The sequence below is a fragment of the Hydra vulgaris genome, chromosome 13 (assembly GCF_038396675.1).
Source record: "Hydra vulgaris chromosome 13, alternate assembly HydraT2T_AEP".
Lineage (NCBI taxonomy): Eukaryota > Metazoa > Cnidaria > Hydrozoa > Anthoathecata > Hydridae > Hydra > Hydra vulgaris.
In genome coordinates, this window is record NC_088932.1 from 28205453 (window position 1) to 28222500 (window position 17048).

The following is a 17048-nucleotide window of genomic DNA, read 5'->3' on the forward strand; positions in this document are numbered from 1 at the left end:
AAATTGTTATATCCAAATTTTCAAAATATACATCTTGCAATTGTCGACTAAATGAACCATAACATATGGGTATTTTCTTTTTCTACAGGCCAAATTCCAAACGCTTGAGGGTGTAGTCGTATTTTTTTGGGACACACACAAACACACACACACACACACACACACACACACACACACACACACACATATATATATATATATATACATTTCTATTATTTTTAAAGCAGATATGTGTTTAGATTAGTAATTATTACTATTTGTAAATATCTTTTATGCTATAACTTTTTATAACATATTTGATTTGTTTTTTATGCTTTTGAACTATCAGTCTAGTCAGTCAAAATAATAAAATTATTTATTTTAATAATTACTAAATTAAATGGTGTTTCGCCATTTCTTTAACATGATTGGCGATACAGAAGATGATGAAATGAGCAAAAAGGTTGTCTCTAATCAAGATATTCAAAATGAATTTTTATCTGAACTCGCTTGTAAAGTAAATAACTATGACAATTTTGATGCAATAAATCCAAAAGAAAAATCAGGTGGGTTTTTTAAACTAATTGAAGCTATTAAATTATTTATTGTTAACATCCCTGATTGACGAATAAAATTGCATTTTATTTATTTTATAAAATTATTACCTTTTTATAATTTTGTTTCCTAAAATAAATATTCAATAATAAGACAAATCCAAAAAATCATGCAAGAAATGCGATTTTGAGAAATGATGTTTGTCTACTATTTTTCCAATTTCCAATTTACTTTCATTTAAATGTCATCTATATAAATGTTTTATATCCAAGAATAAGTTATATCTAAAGATGAACCATTCACAAAACAGTAAAATGCAAATTTTTGTTACCAAATAAATAAATTTTATTCTCTCTGAAAATATAAGTTTTTAAACAGAGTTTAAACATACTTTGTTTAGTGTATGTAGTTTTAGAGAAATGAATTGCATATAAGTGTTTTAAAAGAATATATCTTAACAACTTATGTTCACAATACTTTCAATGGAAAATTGCTTCCTTCAAATATTGATAGCTAAAGTTAAACGTTTCGAAAATCATTATATAATTTACAAATTAATTTTATTATAATTTACAAATTTATTAACTCAAGAAAAATATGAAATAAAAAAAATGTATATTGGGATTAGTGTTGTTACAACTGTTAAATAATTTGGCTATCAAATAAATCGTCTAATATATTTTCTAAAGTCAACTAAAATTGACTAATACATTTTTTTAAATAGACTAAGTCTACTAAAAGTCAATTTAGTCGAAATATGAGAATAATTTATTTTTTTGAAATAAATTGTAATAAAAATAATAAAGTAATTTATATTCGCTTTCTATTTATTAACATCATATCATTTAAATATTAATGGAACAAAATATGAGAGTAGGGCTGCTCCGACAATGGCACAATTTGTTCCCATACCCCAATGATTAAGGAACTACATTAAATACTTGCTATATATCAAAGTCTTTACAATCATATTTACAATGTGATTGTATAGATGACATTTAGATTTTGGAGCTTCACAACTTAATTTTACCCCAGGGCTCCAAGCCAGCTTGAAGCGGTTTTGTATAAAAGTATTTATAAAAATCAAAAGCATCGAGTAAACAAAGAAAAAAAGTTAAGAAAAGCAATATTTTATTGTAATAAAGCACAAAATTAAACCGTAAAGTATAAAAACAATTAAATACAATGCAAAATTTGGACTTGAGATTCAAATGCCAAGATGACTTAAATTTCACATTAATAAGGCTAAGTAAAAATTATAATAAAAATGCAAAAAGTAACATTAGAAAATGAAATAAAGTACAATGGCAATAAAAGTTTGGATAGTTAAAACATGTCAGTTAATATTTTGTATGGCTGCCCTTATTTTTAAGCAGTGCTTGGACCCTTGAAGGTATCCCACAAATAAATTTCGGGCAAAGCTGATGGCTTTTTTGAGCTTGATTTCTGGTGCCTTCAACAATATACAGTCGTCCAGGCCCAAGAATAGAGATGACTGATCAGACCATGACATATGTTGGGTGCTTTACTGTCACTGCAACACAGTCAGGATGAAATTCTTCACTGGGTTGCCTGTGTACATAGGCTGCTTTCTCATCAATGATGTAAAAGAAAGATTCATCACTGAAACACACCTGACTCTAATCATTTTCAGTGAAATTCTTGTGTTGCTTTCCCCATGCCAAACGTTTCTTGATCATTGCCAGAGTCAGCTTTGGTTTTATGAGTGGCCGTTGAACCTGAAAATCATTTGCAACTAATTGTCTTCTGACTTCTTTTACTCAAATGCACATTACTTTTTTGTAATTCTTTCTGCAACATCTTATTTGTTGCTTTACGGTTTTTTATACAGCATTTCATGAAGTATCTGTTGTCTCAGACAGATATTAATTTCCTTCAGCCACAATTGCCAACTTGGTTGCCTCGTCATTTTTCACCGGTCTGCATCTTCTTTATTCTGAATACCGATTATTCCAATATTTTTAGCAATCTCCTTTTGCTTGAGTGATGTCTCTTGTAGATAAACCTCAACTCTAGCTAATTTTGTCAGTGACAAGTCAGCAGTTTTTCCTATCTATTAAAAGGACATAAAATGCTTTATTAATGTACATTTTCCTTTAATTTCTGCTCATAAACACCAAACAATTAAGAAAAAAATTGACCTCTAAAAGATAGCAGATGACCAAATTTTTAATATTCAATTTACTGTTATAATGTTTAATAAAATGATACTTGAGCGAAAATAAAAGTTTCACTTATTATCATTAAGGTAACATTGGGCTATACATGAAGTAACTATATATAAATTAATTTAATAATTAATTTGTGCCAAGTAGGTAAATTTGAAAATAATCTTGGTTTTGTAGCCTAGCCCAATAAATTGGCCACCACTGTACGTTTTACATAAACAAATACTATATTATAAATAAGTGTAGTGAGGCAGCGCCCATTTGGCTCCTATGGAGTAGTATACCTAACTTATGCAAGTTAGTTGCAAAAATATAGCAGTTATGTTTCAAATAGGTTGCATAAACATAGCAGATATGCAGTCAGTTAAAATTTTTACACTTTGGTCAGTATATTTTGTTTATAAAAAAATTTAAAGTTATTTTTGCCTTAAAAAGTATAAACAGTTTAGGTATGTACCGAAGATATTTATGTCAAGTAATAAATTACAAAATATTTAAAAAACTAAATAAAAAAATATAAGTATATAAATAATAATTACGAGACAGGACAACCATAGGTAGAAAGAATCTTATCAATAGTGTCCCTGATATATATATAAGCATCTCTGATATAAATATATATATATATATATATATATATATATATATATATATATATATATATGTATATATATATATCAGGCCTTGTTACGAGATTTCGCTGCGTAGCGAAAATGCGTAACGCATTTCTAAGTTACTCAACTCATCAAATATATTTTGCATCGTTAAAAGTTATATTGCGTCACTCGCGTCTTTTCAAGTACCGCATTGTAATTAAAGTTATTTTATTAACGCGTTAAAAATCATACAAACAGTTTGTTTTTTTCTCACTATAACAAAAGTAACAAATAAAATCTAAGTTCTTATATAAAAAATTATTTTTATTATTTTTTTCAAATATGAACTAAATTTTACTTAGAAAAAAATATTTTTTTCATGAAACGTAAAATAATGTTTGTTTATTTTCTTATGATTTTTATGTTTATTTTCTTATGATTTTGGTTTTTGGTTATTTTATTAACTGTTAATAAATTTTTTCTTATTTAATTTGTGAACTGATTTTAATAATGTTTTTAAACAAGAAAGAGTTTTTTTTGTTGTTTATCAGTTACCGATAAAATATTCGTGATCATAATTTATTTTCATAAATTAAACGAATTAAAACTTTACGTTATTGAATTAACAATAAACAAAATATCTTATTAATAAAATATTTACATCAAAATAAATCGTGCATTTTTTAAACTATTATGACTAAAAATAAATTTTATATTTAAAAGAAATTTATATATTTAATTCCTTAAGATAAAACTTAAAACACCTAATTTTTTTAACTAATTTTTAACAACAACAATAAAATTATTTAACAAACTGTTTCTTTAACAAAAAATCTATTAGTTTACAATTGCGGTTACTTACGACTTTATTTCTTCTGAATAAACGTCACGTTAACGACAATCAAAAGATAATTTAAATATTCTAAAAGATATAAGTTTTTGCGTAGCGCAAAACTGCTGAACGCGTAGGCAAATCGCCTTTTCGCAAGCAAAATGCGAGCTGCGTAGCGCTTCTTAACAAGGCCTGATATATATATCAGGGATGCGGAGTCCAAAAAGAATTTATATCTCTATTTTTTTTGGGTCTGTAGTGTCCAGAAGCTCTAAATATGTTTGTTGACTTATGATCTGCCATAAGAAAATATTCATGTAATTTAATGACTTGGAACTTATTGTTTTTAAGCTCAGAGTTTTGGAGTCCGGAAGTTCTTGCCATCTTTATACCTAAGGACTCCAAGTTCAAAAAATGATTGTTCCTCTAACCTAAAAGTATTAGTTTTTTTCCTATTATAAGTCCATAAACTTTTTTCTATTTTCAGAGCTCCTGGATACCAAAAACTAGAAAGAAGTAATCTTTTTGTGACTTTTAAATCCGGAGTCCTTTTTGGGACTCCGCATCCCTGATATATATATATATATATATATATATATATATATATATATATATATATATATATATATATATATATATATATATATATATATATGTATATATATATATATAAATATATATATATATATATATATATATATATATATATATATATATATATATATATATATATATATATATATCAGGCCTTGTTACGAGATTTCGCTGCGTAGCGAAAACGCGTAACAAATTTTTAAGTAACTCAACTCAGCAAATATATTTTGCATCGTTAGAAGTTATATTGCGTCACTAGCGTCTTTTCAAGTACCGCATTGTAATTAAAGTTATTTTATTAACGCGTTAAAAATCATACAAACAGTTTTTTTTTTCTCACTATAACAAAAGTTACAAATAAAATCAAAGTTAAAAAAATCATTTTTATTATTTTTTTCAAATATAAACTAAATTTTATTTTGAAAAAAATATTTTTTTCATGAAACGTAAAATAATTGTTTATTTTCTTATGATTTTACATTTGGTTTTTGGTTATTTTATCAATTGTTAATAAATTTTTTCTTATTTAATTTGTGAACTCTTTTTAATAATGTTTTTAAACAATAGAGTTTTTTTTGTTATTTATCAGTTACCGATAACAAATTCGCGATCATAATTTATTTTCATAAATTAAATGAACGTCATTAAAACTTTACGTTATTGAATTAACAATAAACAAAATATGTTATTAATAAAATTTTTACATCAAAATAAATCGTGTATTTTTTAAACTATTATGACTAAAAATAATTTTTATATTTAAAAGGAATTTATATATTTAATTGCTTAAGATAAAATTTAAACACTTTATTTTTTTTAACTAATTTTTAATAAAAAAAAATAAATGAAACAAACTGTTTCTTTAACAAAAAAATCTATTAGTTTACAATTGCGGTTAAATGCTTTTACTTAGACTTTATTTCTTCTGAATAAACGTCACGTTAACGATAATCAAAAGATAATTTAAATATTCTAAAAGATATAAGTTTTTGCGTAGCGCAAAACTGCTGAGCGCGTAGGCAAATCGCCTTTTCGCAAGCAAAATGCGAGCTGCGTAACGCTTCTTAACAAGGCCTGATATATATATATATATATATATATATATATATATATATATATATATATATATCTATATATGCATGGAAAGTAAGAAATCGAAGGCATGTGGTTAATTCAACAGGCCAACACAAGGAATTTATGGTCAATTATTCTTTTTTGGATGGTTTTTTTTTTTGTTTAAATTTTTATCTTAGTTCTACGTGAGTTAATAATTCTTTACGACTGAACTTTATAAATATGAACATAAGTTAATGCTTAAAATTAACGAATTAGTATTATTGTATTAATAATAATTTTAAATGAAATCATTGATTTTTTTTAAAGTGAAAATGGGCAATTAATAATTTGTTTAAAAATAATTTATTTCATTGCAATGACTTTTGCAAATGGTAGGAAAAGCCATGAAAATAATAATTAAAAAGATTAAATAAAAAAAAAATTACTATGTACAGTTGAGATAATGTTCTTAATTGCATTCAACAATTTTTTCAAATTCGATTATAAAACAAAGATATCCGAAGGTATCCATACAAATGAAGATATCTGTCAATCTCTAAAGTTAAAAAACAAAAACTAGCGCACATTTTAAATCATTTATCATTGAAATTATTCCAACAACCGCTAATGTTATATCCTGTTCAGACTGACGGTAAAATACATTTTTGTATTTTACCAACAACATGGCCAGATTGTTTTATATTAAAATAAGCTTTTTATATTGACAAAACAACTCGCAGTTTTTTTATTCTTGTTTTGTGCACTATTTTCTACTAACAATTTAATGCGCATTTAAAATAAAACTTGTTTTATCTTCAGTATAAATGAGGTTAATAATTAGTTAATAATAATGCTATTAACTCTCATTCGCAGATACTATCTAAACTGAATAATTAATACTAAGAAGACGATTGCTTTATAAAACACTACTATAAAAATTACTAATGTTACATAAAACAAGGTTTTAGTAAATATATATTAGTGATGTACCGATTAATCGGCATCAGCTTAATCAGCCACTTTTTACACAATTGGAATTGGTATCAGCATCAGCCTTTTTTTATTAATTTACCAATTTGCATTACCGATGGCATATTAATATTTTTATCCTGCATTATGATAATAATTAAATAATAAATAATCTAAACTTTATGCATTACTTAGAATTTTTTGAGAAATTGTTTATTTCAACTTTGTTTACAGGCAAATTTATTTATTCTTAAAATTATGTGTATAAGATTTAGTTTAACAGCTGAATGTATTTATACTTTTACTATAATGTTGTTTTTAATATAATTTTATTTTGTATTGTTTTATTGTTTTACCTAAAGTAACCTATTTAAGCATTATTATCTATATGTATTCAAGTATTGCTATCTATATTTCTATATGAATGTTATTCAGATATCTAAATTACTAATAAGTTAATAAAGTTGCAGAATCAAATATATATTCAGAATGACAGCAGCTTTGTTTGGAATAGGTATTCCAATAAAATCATGCAGTTGGGTGTGGAAATATTTTACTATTTCTCCTGAAGATGCTTCAATTGCAATATGTAGCATATGCAAACTGAAGATTACAAGAGGTAACAAAGAAAAAAAATCAAAGTCTTTTAACTCAACAAATATGTTGCCTCATATTAATACAAAACATAAAGATATAAAGAAAGTGAACAAAACGTGTTCAAGAAATTCAAGTCAACTGATGCAAGTTGCTCAAAACAGTCTCATCAAACTTTATTTGAAACACTTGAGAGAAAAAAGCCCTGGGACATTAATGATCACAGGTCTAAATTAATTAGTAAATATATTGCAGAAGTGATTGCAGTTGGTATTCAACCTTTTTCTATAGTAGAAGACATCGGATTTCAAAGATTGTTAAACCATTTATGTCCTAACTTTTGCATTCCAAGTAGAAAATACATTAAAAATTCTGTTTTAAAAATATATACAACAAAGTCAGACTAAAGGTCCAAAAAGAAATAAATGATGCTTCATATATTTCATTTACAACTGATAGATGGGCATCTACCGATGGAAAATGCTCATTTCTTAGCCTGACAGCTCATTGGTTAACTAATGAATCTCATCAAAAATCGGCAATTCTTCGAATTAGTCAACTTAATGTATCTCATACTGCCAAAAATATAAGTGAATTCAAAAAGTTCTATGAATGACTTTCTTATTCCAACTTCAAAGGTACATTTAGTTGCAAGAGATAATGCAGTTAATATGGTAGCTGGCATAAGAGAGGCAGGTTACAACAGTTTGCCGTGTTTTTTACGCACTTTGTAACTTGTGTTGAATGATGCTGTATTTGCCCAGATATACATTAAAAATATGTTAACAACTTGTGAAAACATAGTAACCCATTTTTAACATTCGCCATCTTCTTTTGAAGCTTATCAAAGAAATCAAACTAATTATCAAGTGCCAGAGGTTCAAACAAGACATAACAACAAGATAGAATAGTCAATATTTTATGTTTGAAAGAATTTTTGAACAGAAGCGTGCTTTGATCCCATTTTGTTGTGATAAAGACAACTCTAAACTAAAGTCACTGGAAAACAATGAATGGAGAGTTGTAGTATTTTAGAAAAATTACTACGACTATTAAAAATGTTTAATGATATAACAAATTTGTTAAGTGAGCGTGAAGCAATTGCATCTGCTATAATTCCAACTATACAAGTTATAAAAACCATGCTGGTTCAAGCTGAAAAGTCTCCCTTGTTTTTAGGATAAGGGACAACTTTAAAAGAATGTAAAAAATCAGCAAATGAAAGATTTGAAAAATATCCTCATTAGAAAAATCTCATTTTAGCCACATTTTTAGATCCAAGGTATAAAAATAATTTTTTTCCAAATGAAGAAGCTGATAGTTATTTTAAAAATATTATTAAATAGCTTGTAGATTGCTCAAAAAGTCTTCAACAAAAAGATCATATGGATTTTCAACCTGAGGTCAGTTTGTCATCAAGTACAATAAATTTAGATTTAGATTTTTCAAAATGCTTTGAAAATCTTATTAAAAATAAAAACACTTTAATCGGAAACACATTGGCCAAGACATTATCATGCAACAAGACAGTCCTATAGTATGGTGGAGAGCAAATAGAAATAACTTCAAGCAATTAACTCCAATAGCTCAGAAGTATTTATCATGCCTTCCATCTTTTGTTGAAAATGAACGGTTGTTCAGTTATGGAGGACAAGTTTATTCTTCAAGACGAAATAGGTTAACTCCAGAGAAATGCTTATGTTTTTACATTACAATATTGATATACACAAATTTAAATACTAAACATAGTGACAACTGCTATTGGTGCTTTCTTTAGAATCTTAAAGTTATTATTTTTTTTGGTATTTAATTTTGAAGTATTTTATTTTATTTTAAGAAAATATATATATATATATATATTTTCTCAAAATAAAATAAAATAAGATGAAGTATCTTATTTTATTTTATTTTGAGAAAATATATATATATATATATATATATATATATATATATATATATATATATATATATATATATATATATATATATATATATATATATATATATATATTTATAAAGATTTTTATTATTTGCTTTTTATAAAGAGATTAAAATTCTAAGTAAACTGATTATCATAATACCATTTTCTTTTTAAAATTGAAATTAAATACGTTTCTCTAAAATTGTATTTATTTTTTTGAAAGTTTTCTTTTCATAGTAAAAAAAATAGAGTTTTTCTAATATATTAGAAAAACTTTCTAATATATTAGAAAAACAATTATTTTAAAAGATATATCTTTTAAAAGTATTTGTTTACCAGTACTGATTCCTTGAAAAAATTTATCAGATTTAAAGTTCTATGGCTTTATATTTTCAAAACTTTAATAATTAGTTAATTCATCAGTATCTGCATCGGTATCGGCCTTTTCCCATCCATCGGTATCGGCATCGGCCAAAAAAGTGTTGTCGGCACATCATTAATATATATATATTTAATAATCCTATTATAGAAAAAGAAACGCCAAAGCGCAATTAGTAATTTTAAATTTATCTATAAATCATTCATTCATTTATTTGCAATTTGCGGCAAAACATACAAGAAAATAAATAAAAAGATTTATAGAAAAAGAGAGGGGGGGGGGAGTGTGACCCTCCCTTCTCCCTCCCTGTCACCTCATCAATGATTTTTTTGTTCATTTTGTCTGCAAATTTGACCCTTTTTTACAAGTCAGCTGGCAAAAGTAGACCTATATTCTTTTTTTTTTAATGGCAAAAAATGCAATGGCAGCCCCCACTTGACATATATTAGTTAATAATATATAAAAATTAATATATTATTAATTTTAATTTATGACAATAACTAATTTAATTTTAATTATGACAATAATTAATTTTAATTATGACAATAATTGATTTTAATTATGACAATAATTAATTTTAATTATGACAATAAACATTTATTAAAATTACAAATTTTTAATCATTGAATTTTTGACATGAAGTTAATTTAATACAACATTTAAAAAAAAAAGATAAAAACCAGGCAGTAATAAAAAGTATAATTTTGCTTTAACATCTTCTCGCTTTTAAACTTTTCACTTAACGACTCGGTAGCAATTAAAGTAGCATATCATTAACAATAAAACTATTTTAAATACTTTTTCAAAATTTAAATGATTTTATAAAATTTTAGTGTATGCATTTTTCAAATAACGTCCTGTTTGTTTGTCAAAAATTGTTTTTAAAAACTCTAATTTTTTTTTTTAACGGGTCAACCATGACTGGCAAGAATTTATTTAGGAGTTCAAAATGGTAATTTTAGTCATTTCAGACAGTCATTAACCAGTTGTTATTTTCCATACTGATATATAAATATATATATGTATATATATGTATGTATATATATATATATATATATATATATATATATATATAATATATATATATATATATATATATATATATATATATATATATATATATATATATATATATATTAATGTGGTATTGATGTAGTTATAGAGTGTTTACTTCATGAGCAAGAATTTATGAGTTTGATCCCCACCACATACCTAGTAGTAAAAAAACAAAACAAATTTTATAGTAAAAGTATAGCAATGATTTTTTTTTTCCTATCATGAGCGGTTTTAAGAGGAACTATAGTTTGAAAGTTAGCCTTTATAAGATCTTATTTTTATTCCTTTACTCACTCTATGCTTAGAAATTTAGACTAAGAGAGCAAGTAAAATCTAGTTAAACTTTAAATCAATGAGTTTGATATTATATTTGTATATTTCGCTTCTGAATAAAGTTTTTAAAAAAAATTTTAAGATTGTTTACAATAAAAGTGTATAGTATTAAAAATATTATTTTCCTTTTTATATGTTTATAATTATAAATTTAAAAAGGGAAAAAAACATCTATTAAATAACTTCTTAACTATTTTAAAGTTTTGATAATTATCTTTTGATTCTTTTTAAAAGACATAAGACTTTTATCAAAATTTTGATAAAAATCTTGTCTTTTTAAACGAATTCCACGTTTCTCTAATAACTTTAAACAGCCTTGATGACATTTTAAATAAGTGAACTTTTTAACTGTACGACTCTCACGAATTTGAATTTGTGTATGCCAAGCCAAGCTTACACTTTCACAACCTTCTATTAACTAAATGTAAACATTTATCACGTTATTATTTGTAAATTTGCTTTTGAACATCCTTCTGCTTCAATGTATATTATGTGGCTTGAAGCTTTTGCACGTGTAAATAAAACATGGAATCAAGAAAAATGAGAAATAGAAACCAATTTCAAAATAAATTACTAACACATTAAAAAAAACAATAATAATATTTTAATCAAGTAATGATAGCAGTTGTCAAAAAACAAAAAAACAAAAAAAATTCAAATTTTAATTTATTAAAATGTCATCAAAGCAATTGGAAAATCGGGAAAAAAATATTGCACTTTAATAAAGAAAAGCCATCATGAAACTGCAAACGGTTCTCAAAAGCTACTAGAATTTCTATATCTATTGTTGGAAGGGTTATAGAATGGTATAAGATTTTATCCATCGAATAAGCTAAAGGATCCATAAAATATTTTTTTAACAATAAATCAGTGGTAAATAAGATTGATTGTTCTTTTGAAAGAAATCCAGACTTGTCTAGAGCTAAAAAGTTTCTGGTAAAAAAATGAGCACGAAAACTTTACACCCAAGTTTTACAAAATTGAATGGCTGCATTTTGATGGATGATGAGACTTACATAAAATGTAACTTTAATCAACTTCCTGATGACAAATATTATACTTTAATTGTTCATGGTAGCATAAGCAAAAAGTATAAATACAACCTTGTGGACAAATGTGGCAAAAAATTGCTCTTATGGCAAGCAATTTGTAGTTGTAGAAAAAAAGTAGACCTTTTGTGACATTAACTTTGACATCAGAAATTTATATTCAAGAGTGCCTTCAAAAGCAACTTTTGCCACTCATTTGATCGCACACTAGACCTTGTTTGTTTTTGCCATACCGTTGGCAAGAAGTCCATCCATTGGTTAAGATCAAAGGAAATATAAATGCTTTTATTTTGAAGGATATTTTAGAAAACAATTTCTTATATGCTGAAGAAACATTGCTGCAAAATTGGATATTCAGCAAGATAATGACCCCCAAACACACATCCAAATTGTTAAAACAGTGGTTTTCGGATTCAAATTTGAGGGTTTTATAATGGCCATCTCCATCACTGAACTTGAACCCAATGGAACACCTATAGAGTTCCATTGGGTCAAGTTATAAAGTATTTATATTCAAATAAAACCGCATTAATCAAGTCATTGAAGGAAGAATAGGATTCCACCTGCTTGCATTAATCGATTAATTGAGTCAATGCCACATCGTTGTACAGCTGTTATCACTGCAAAAGTATGACTGCAAAATACTAATTTAAAAGTACAATTTAATTATATTATAGAACATATTGACCATTGGTTTTTCAAATAACATTAATTGGCTGGAAACTTTAGCCCATGTAAATATAACAATCATAATAAATATGTTAGCAAATATTTAAAATATTTTTTTACTATATTATTTTGTTTCCTATATCTCATCCTAACATCTCATAATGATTAAAAACCATATGATTTTTTTAAAAATGCATTAGAATAACTGTCACTAGCCAGAAACTTTTGCATACCACTGTATATATATTGGCATGCAAAAGTAAAAATGTATATAAATAAATAAGTATATATGCATATATATATATATATATATATATATATATATATATATATATATATATATATATATATATATATATATATATATATATATATATATATATATATATATATATATATATATACAGGCCTTGTTATGAGGTTTCGCTGCGTAATGAAAATGCGTAACACATTTCAAAGTAACTCAACTCAGCAAATATATTTTGTATTGTTAGAAGTTATATTGTGTCACTTCTGTCTTTTCGAGTTACACATTGTAAATAAAGTTATTTTATTAAAGCGTTAAAAATCGTACTGCCAGTTTTTTTTTCTCACTATAACAAAAGTTACAAATAAAATCTAAGTTCCTATTTGAAAAATCATTTTTATCATTCTTATTATCTTTTTGATATCTTCAGTTTCCTGTATAAAAAATAGATAAACTTTGGTTTGCAAGTAACTGAAAAGTCATTGGTTTTATTTAATTTTTAGAAAAGGTCACCCACCATGACCTCCTATAAGACATGTACCAGAAAAAATCTGTACGTGTTCTGATGTGGTGTTTATAGAAACCGTGCATCATTTTAAATAGCTAATTGGTTTAAATGTCATTGCATCAGTGTTATTCAAAATTTAAACAACTCTGTTATCAAAACGGGTAGTAGTAACAGTATCGAAAACAGCCAAATTGATTAATCTCGAAAAGGGACTTTCCAGAATAACATCGAAATAGAGAATAACATCGAAATTGTAAAAAAAGGAATTGTATCAAAAATTCGAAAAACAGAATAATCTCAAAATTGTGAAAAATAGAATATCGAAAAGAGACTTACCGGAATAACATCAAAATTGTGAAAAATAGAAAATATCAAAAATTCATAAAACGGAATTAGATCGAAGTTGTGAAAAAAGGAATAAAATCAAGAAGGGACTTTCCGGAATAATATCGAAAATGTGAAATGAGGAATAGGTTCAAAAATTCCAAAAGCAGAATAAATAGAAGGCCAGTATTTTGCAGTTTTGAATTAAAGTTAAGTAATTATACTGTATAATTTATACAATATAAACTAAAAGTTCTATTACTAGAACAAATATTATTGAATGTTGTGTTGTTGGCTATTTATAAAACGATTTAAAATAAAATGTTTTGATTTTATTTACATTTAATGTCAACAAACCAAAAATAGTTACAAAATTTTTAGTCAAAATCAATAAAGACTTACGAACCATCAAAAGTTTAAAGGATAAAGTTATTTGTAAATATGCAACTATATGCCAACTAAATCATCTGTTATATGTGCAAAAAAATTTCAAGAAAAAAATACTTTAAAACAAGGAGAGCAGGATAAAATCCTGCTTAATAAAACAATTAAAAAAGCAAATTAAAAAATCTTGATTAATAAAACTAGAAGAGCATGCTAAAAGATCCTTTTTAATAAAAGATTATAAACAATACCCACTCTACCTCCAAATACCATGGAAAAATTACTATTACATTGTAGTTAGATGTTATTTAATAAAATTTCCATACCAGAAGATATTGAGTTTATTATACAAGTTGCTGAGAGCTTAAATGAAAATATTTTACAAGTTTTCTATTATCTTTACGTAACGTTTTGTAATAGTTATAAAAATGCCCTACATGTTTATGTTGGAACACTTTCCTGCTTACAAAATCATGCAGAACCTGTTTGGTTTGGTTTGCTTTTTGAAGAACTTAAAAAAAAAATAAAGAAGAAATTAGAAAATACTGATAGATATGCATTATTTTAGTGTTATTCTTCCATGCAATTATTCAAAGCATGCATTATATCACCATTAAAAATTATTTGGAAAGATTTTCTATTGCTTTCTTTATTGAAAACACATTCTGGTAATATTGACACAATAGAATATGCAAAATTATTACTCAATATTGGCCCAAAATGTTGCAAGATAACTGTTTAATATTTGATGAAATGTATTTACAAAAATTTACAGAATACTCTGAACTTTGAACTAAAAAAAACTTGTCTAAACTTTTCAAAAATGGTATACAATAGAAAATTGTTAAGAACATTCATTAAATAATAGGAACACTCTGTACATAATAAAAACTGCTTCAGTTATAAAAATTGATAGTAATTGATTTAGAAATGAAACCATTGAAACTGTGACTATTTTTTAAGCAGTGCTTTTGGTGTGCAAACTTATATATTATATTGATAAGTTTTCTAAAGACATTTGGGAATATTGAGTTTCTTGAAAGTTTCTTAAATTTCAAGTTTTAAATCGAATTGAATTTCATTGCACGTGCAAATTAAATTGTTCATTTAAACTGCTGTTCTCCATTGCAGATAATGCTAACTTCGTGTAAAGTTGATGCGATATTTAGGTGAAAAGTTAGGAAATATTTATCAAACTCTTAAATTAGTTTCTTATTGAAAAGTGACTTAGTATTAAAAGTTTCTTAAGATTTTCTCCTAGTACTATTTTTTTATAAAAAATAAAAAAAGTGTGATCGGAAAATCATATTTTTGATGTTAATCATTAAAATGAGTTTTCAATCTTATTCCATTTTATTGTTTTCCACATTATTCAGAAAATCACATTTTCAATGTTAATCATTAAAACGAGTTTTAGATCTTATTCCATTTTTATTGTTTTCGATATTGTTCCACATTTGTGAATTTCGATATAAAAACTTTTCGATATTAATCTGAAAATCACATTTTCAATCTTAATCATTAAAATGGGTTTTGGTCAGTTATTTTTCAATATTAATCATTTTTTCGATCAGTTAATTTTCTATACTATTCCGCTATCCCATCAAAACAATTAGTTTTGATTGAAATGTCATCAAATCAAAATAAAAAGCGAGAAAATTTTTTCATTTTTTCATTGTTAATCCTGATGTATCAAACAAAACAATTTTAAAGAGTTGCAGATTGCTTTGAGAACAGTGCAGAATGTTGTGAAACAATTTAAAGACACTGGTACAAAAAAAGGAAATCAGGAAGTGAAAGAAAAAAATGTTTTGTTTGACATGATCTTGGTAAGAAAGTAAAAGATGCCTTAGACAGAAAACCGGAGATTTCTTGTTCAAAACTGCTCTATAAAAAATTGTGTGCCAAAAAAATCTTGTCTGATTATTGACAATGAAACTTATTGTGCTGCATATTTCCGATCTCTTCCAAGACACCAATATTATTCAGCAATTAATCACAAGAAACTGAATTCCATTTATTAATGTATTGAAATGCAAAATTTTGCTAAAAAATTTTAGTTTGTCAAGCAATTTGTAAATGTGGTGAAAGAAACTCTTGTTTTGTGACAACCGGAACAATTAAATATACATATACATAAAAGAATGCCTCAAGAAACGTCTTTTGCTGTTTTTAAGAACACACATGGGTAAAGTGTTATTTTGGCCCGATTTAACATCATGTCACTACTCTGGGACAACTTTAAACTGGCTTAGAGAGCATAAAGTAGATTTTGTTGAAAAACACTGCAATCCACTAAATTGTCCCGAACTACGTCCTATCAAAAGATATTGGGCTCTTGTCAAAAAAAAACTAAGGTTCAATGAAAAAGAAGTCAATAACATTTAAGACTTCAAAAATAAATGGATTAGAGCTACCAAGAAAGTCCAGCTGAAGACTGTGCAAAAGCTGATGTCAAGTTTAAAACGCAATGTGCGTGCGTTCTCACCTACAAAACTTCACAAACTTTCTTAAGTGAAATTTAAGAATATTAATGTATGTACTTTCAAAATATATATAACATTCAATACCGAAATACAATAGTTAAATAAATATCCTTTAAAATATCTGCGCAGATTTTTTCTGGTACGTGTCTTATATCAGTGAATTTTTTTTTTCTTTAAAAGTATATTAACCTGGATCTTAAAAGAACTAAAAGTTTATTTGAAACCATTATTATTTCTGAAGTCTCTATAAAAATCTGGTTCTTTTGAGACCCAGGTTCAGAGTTGTTACGACATAATATGTCTGGCAGATCTGTCGACATATTTTCAA

General features: G+C 25.8%; 1 protein-coding gene across 1 annotated transcript in view; it reads left to right on the forward strand.

Moving 5' to 3' along the window:
• The first annotated feature begins 300 nt into the window (after positions 1–300).
• LOC100207939 (mitochondrial outer membrane protein SLC25A46) overlaps positions 301–17048 on the forward strand; it is a 59929-nt gene continuing 43181 nt past the window's right edge. The window contains exon 1 of the mRNA XM_065816839.1: positions 301–545. Coding sequence (XP_065672911.1) covers positions 380–545 — 166 coding nt within the window. The 5' untranslated portion in view covers positions 301–379. The remainder of the gene's footprint in view (positions 546–17048) is intronic.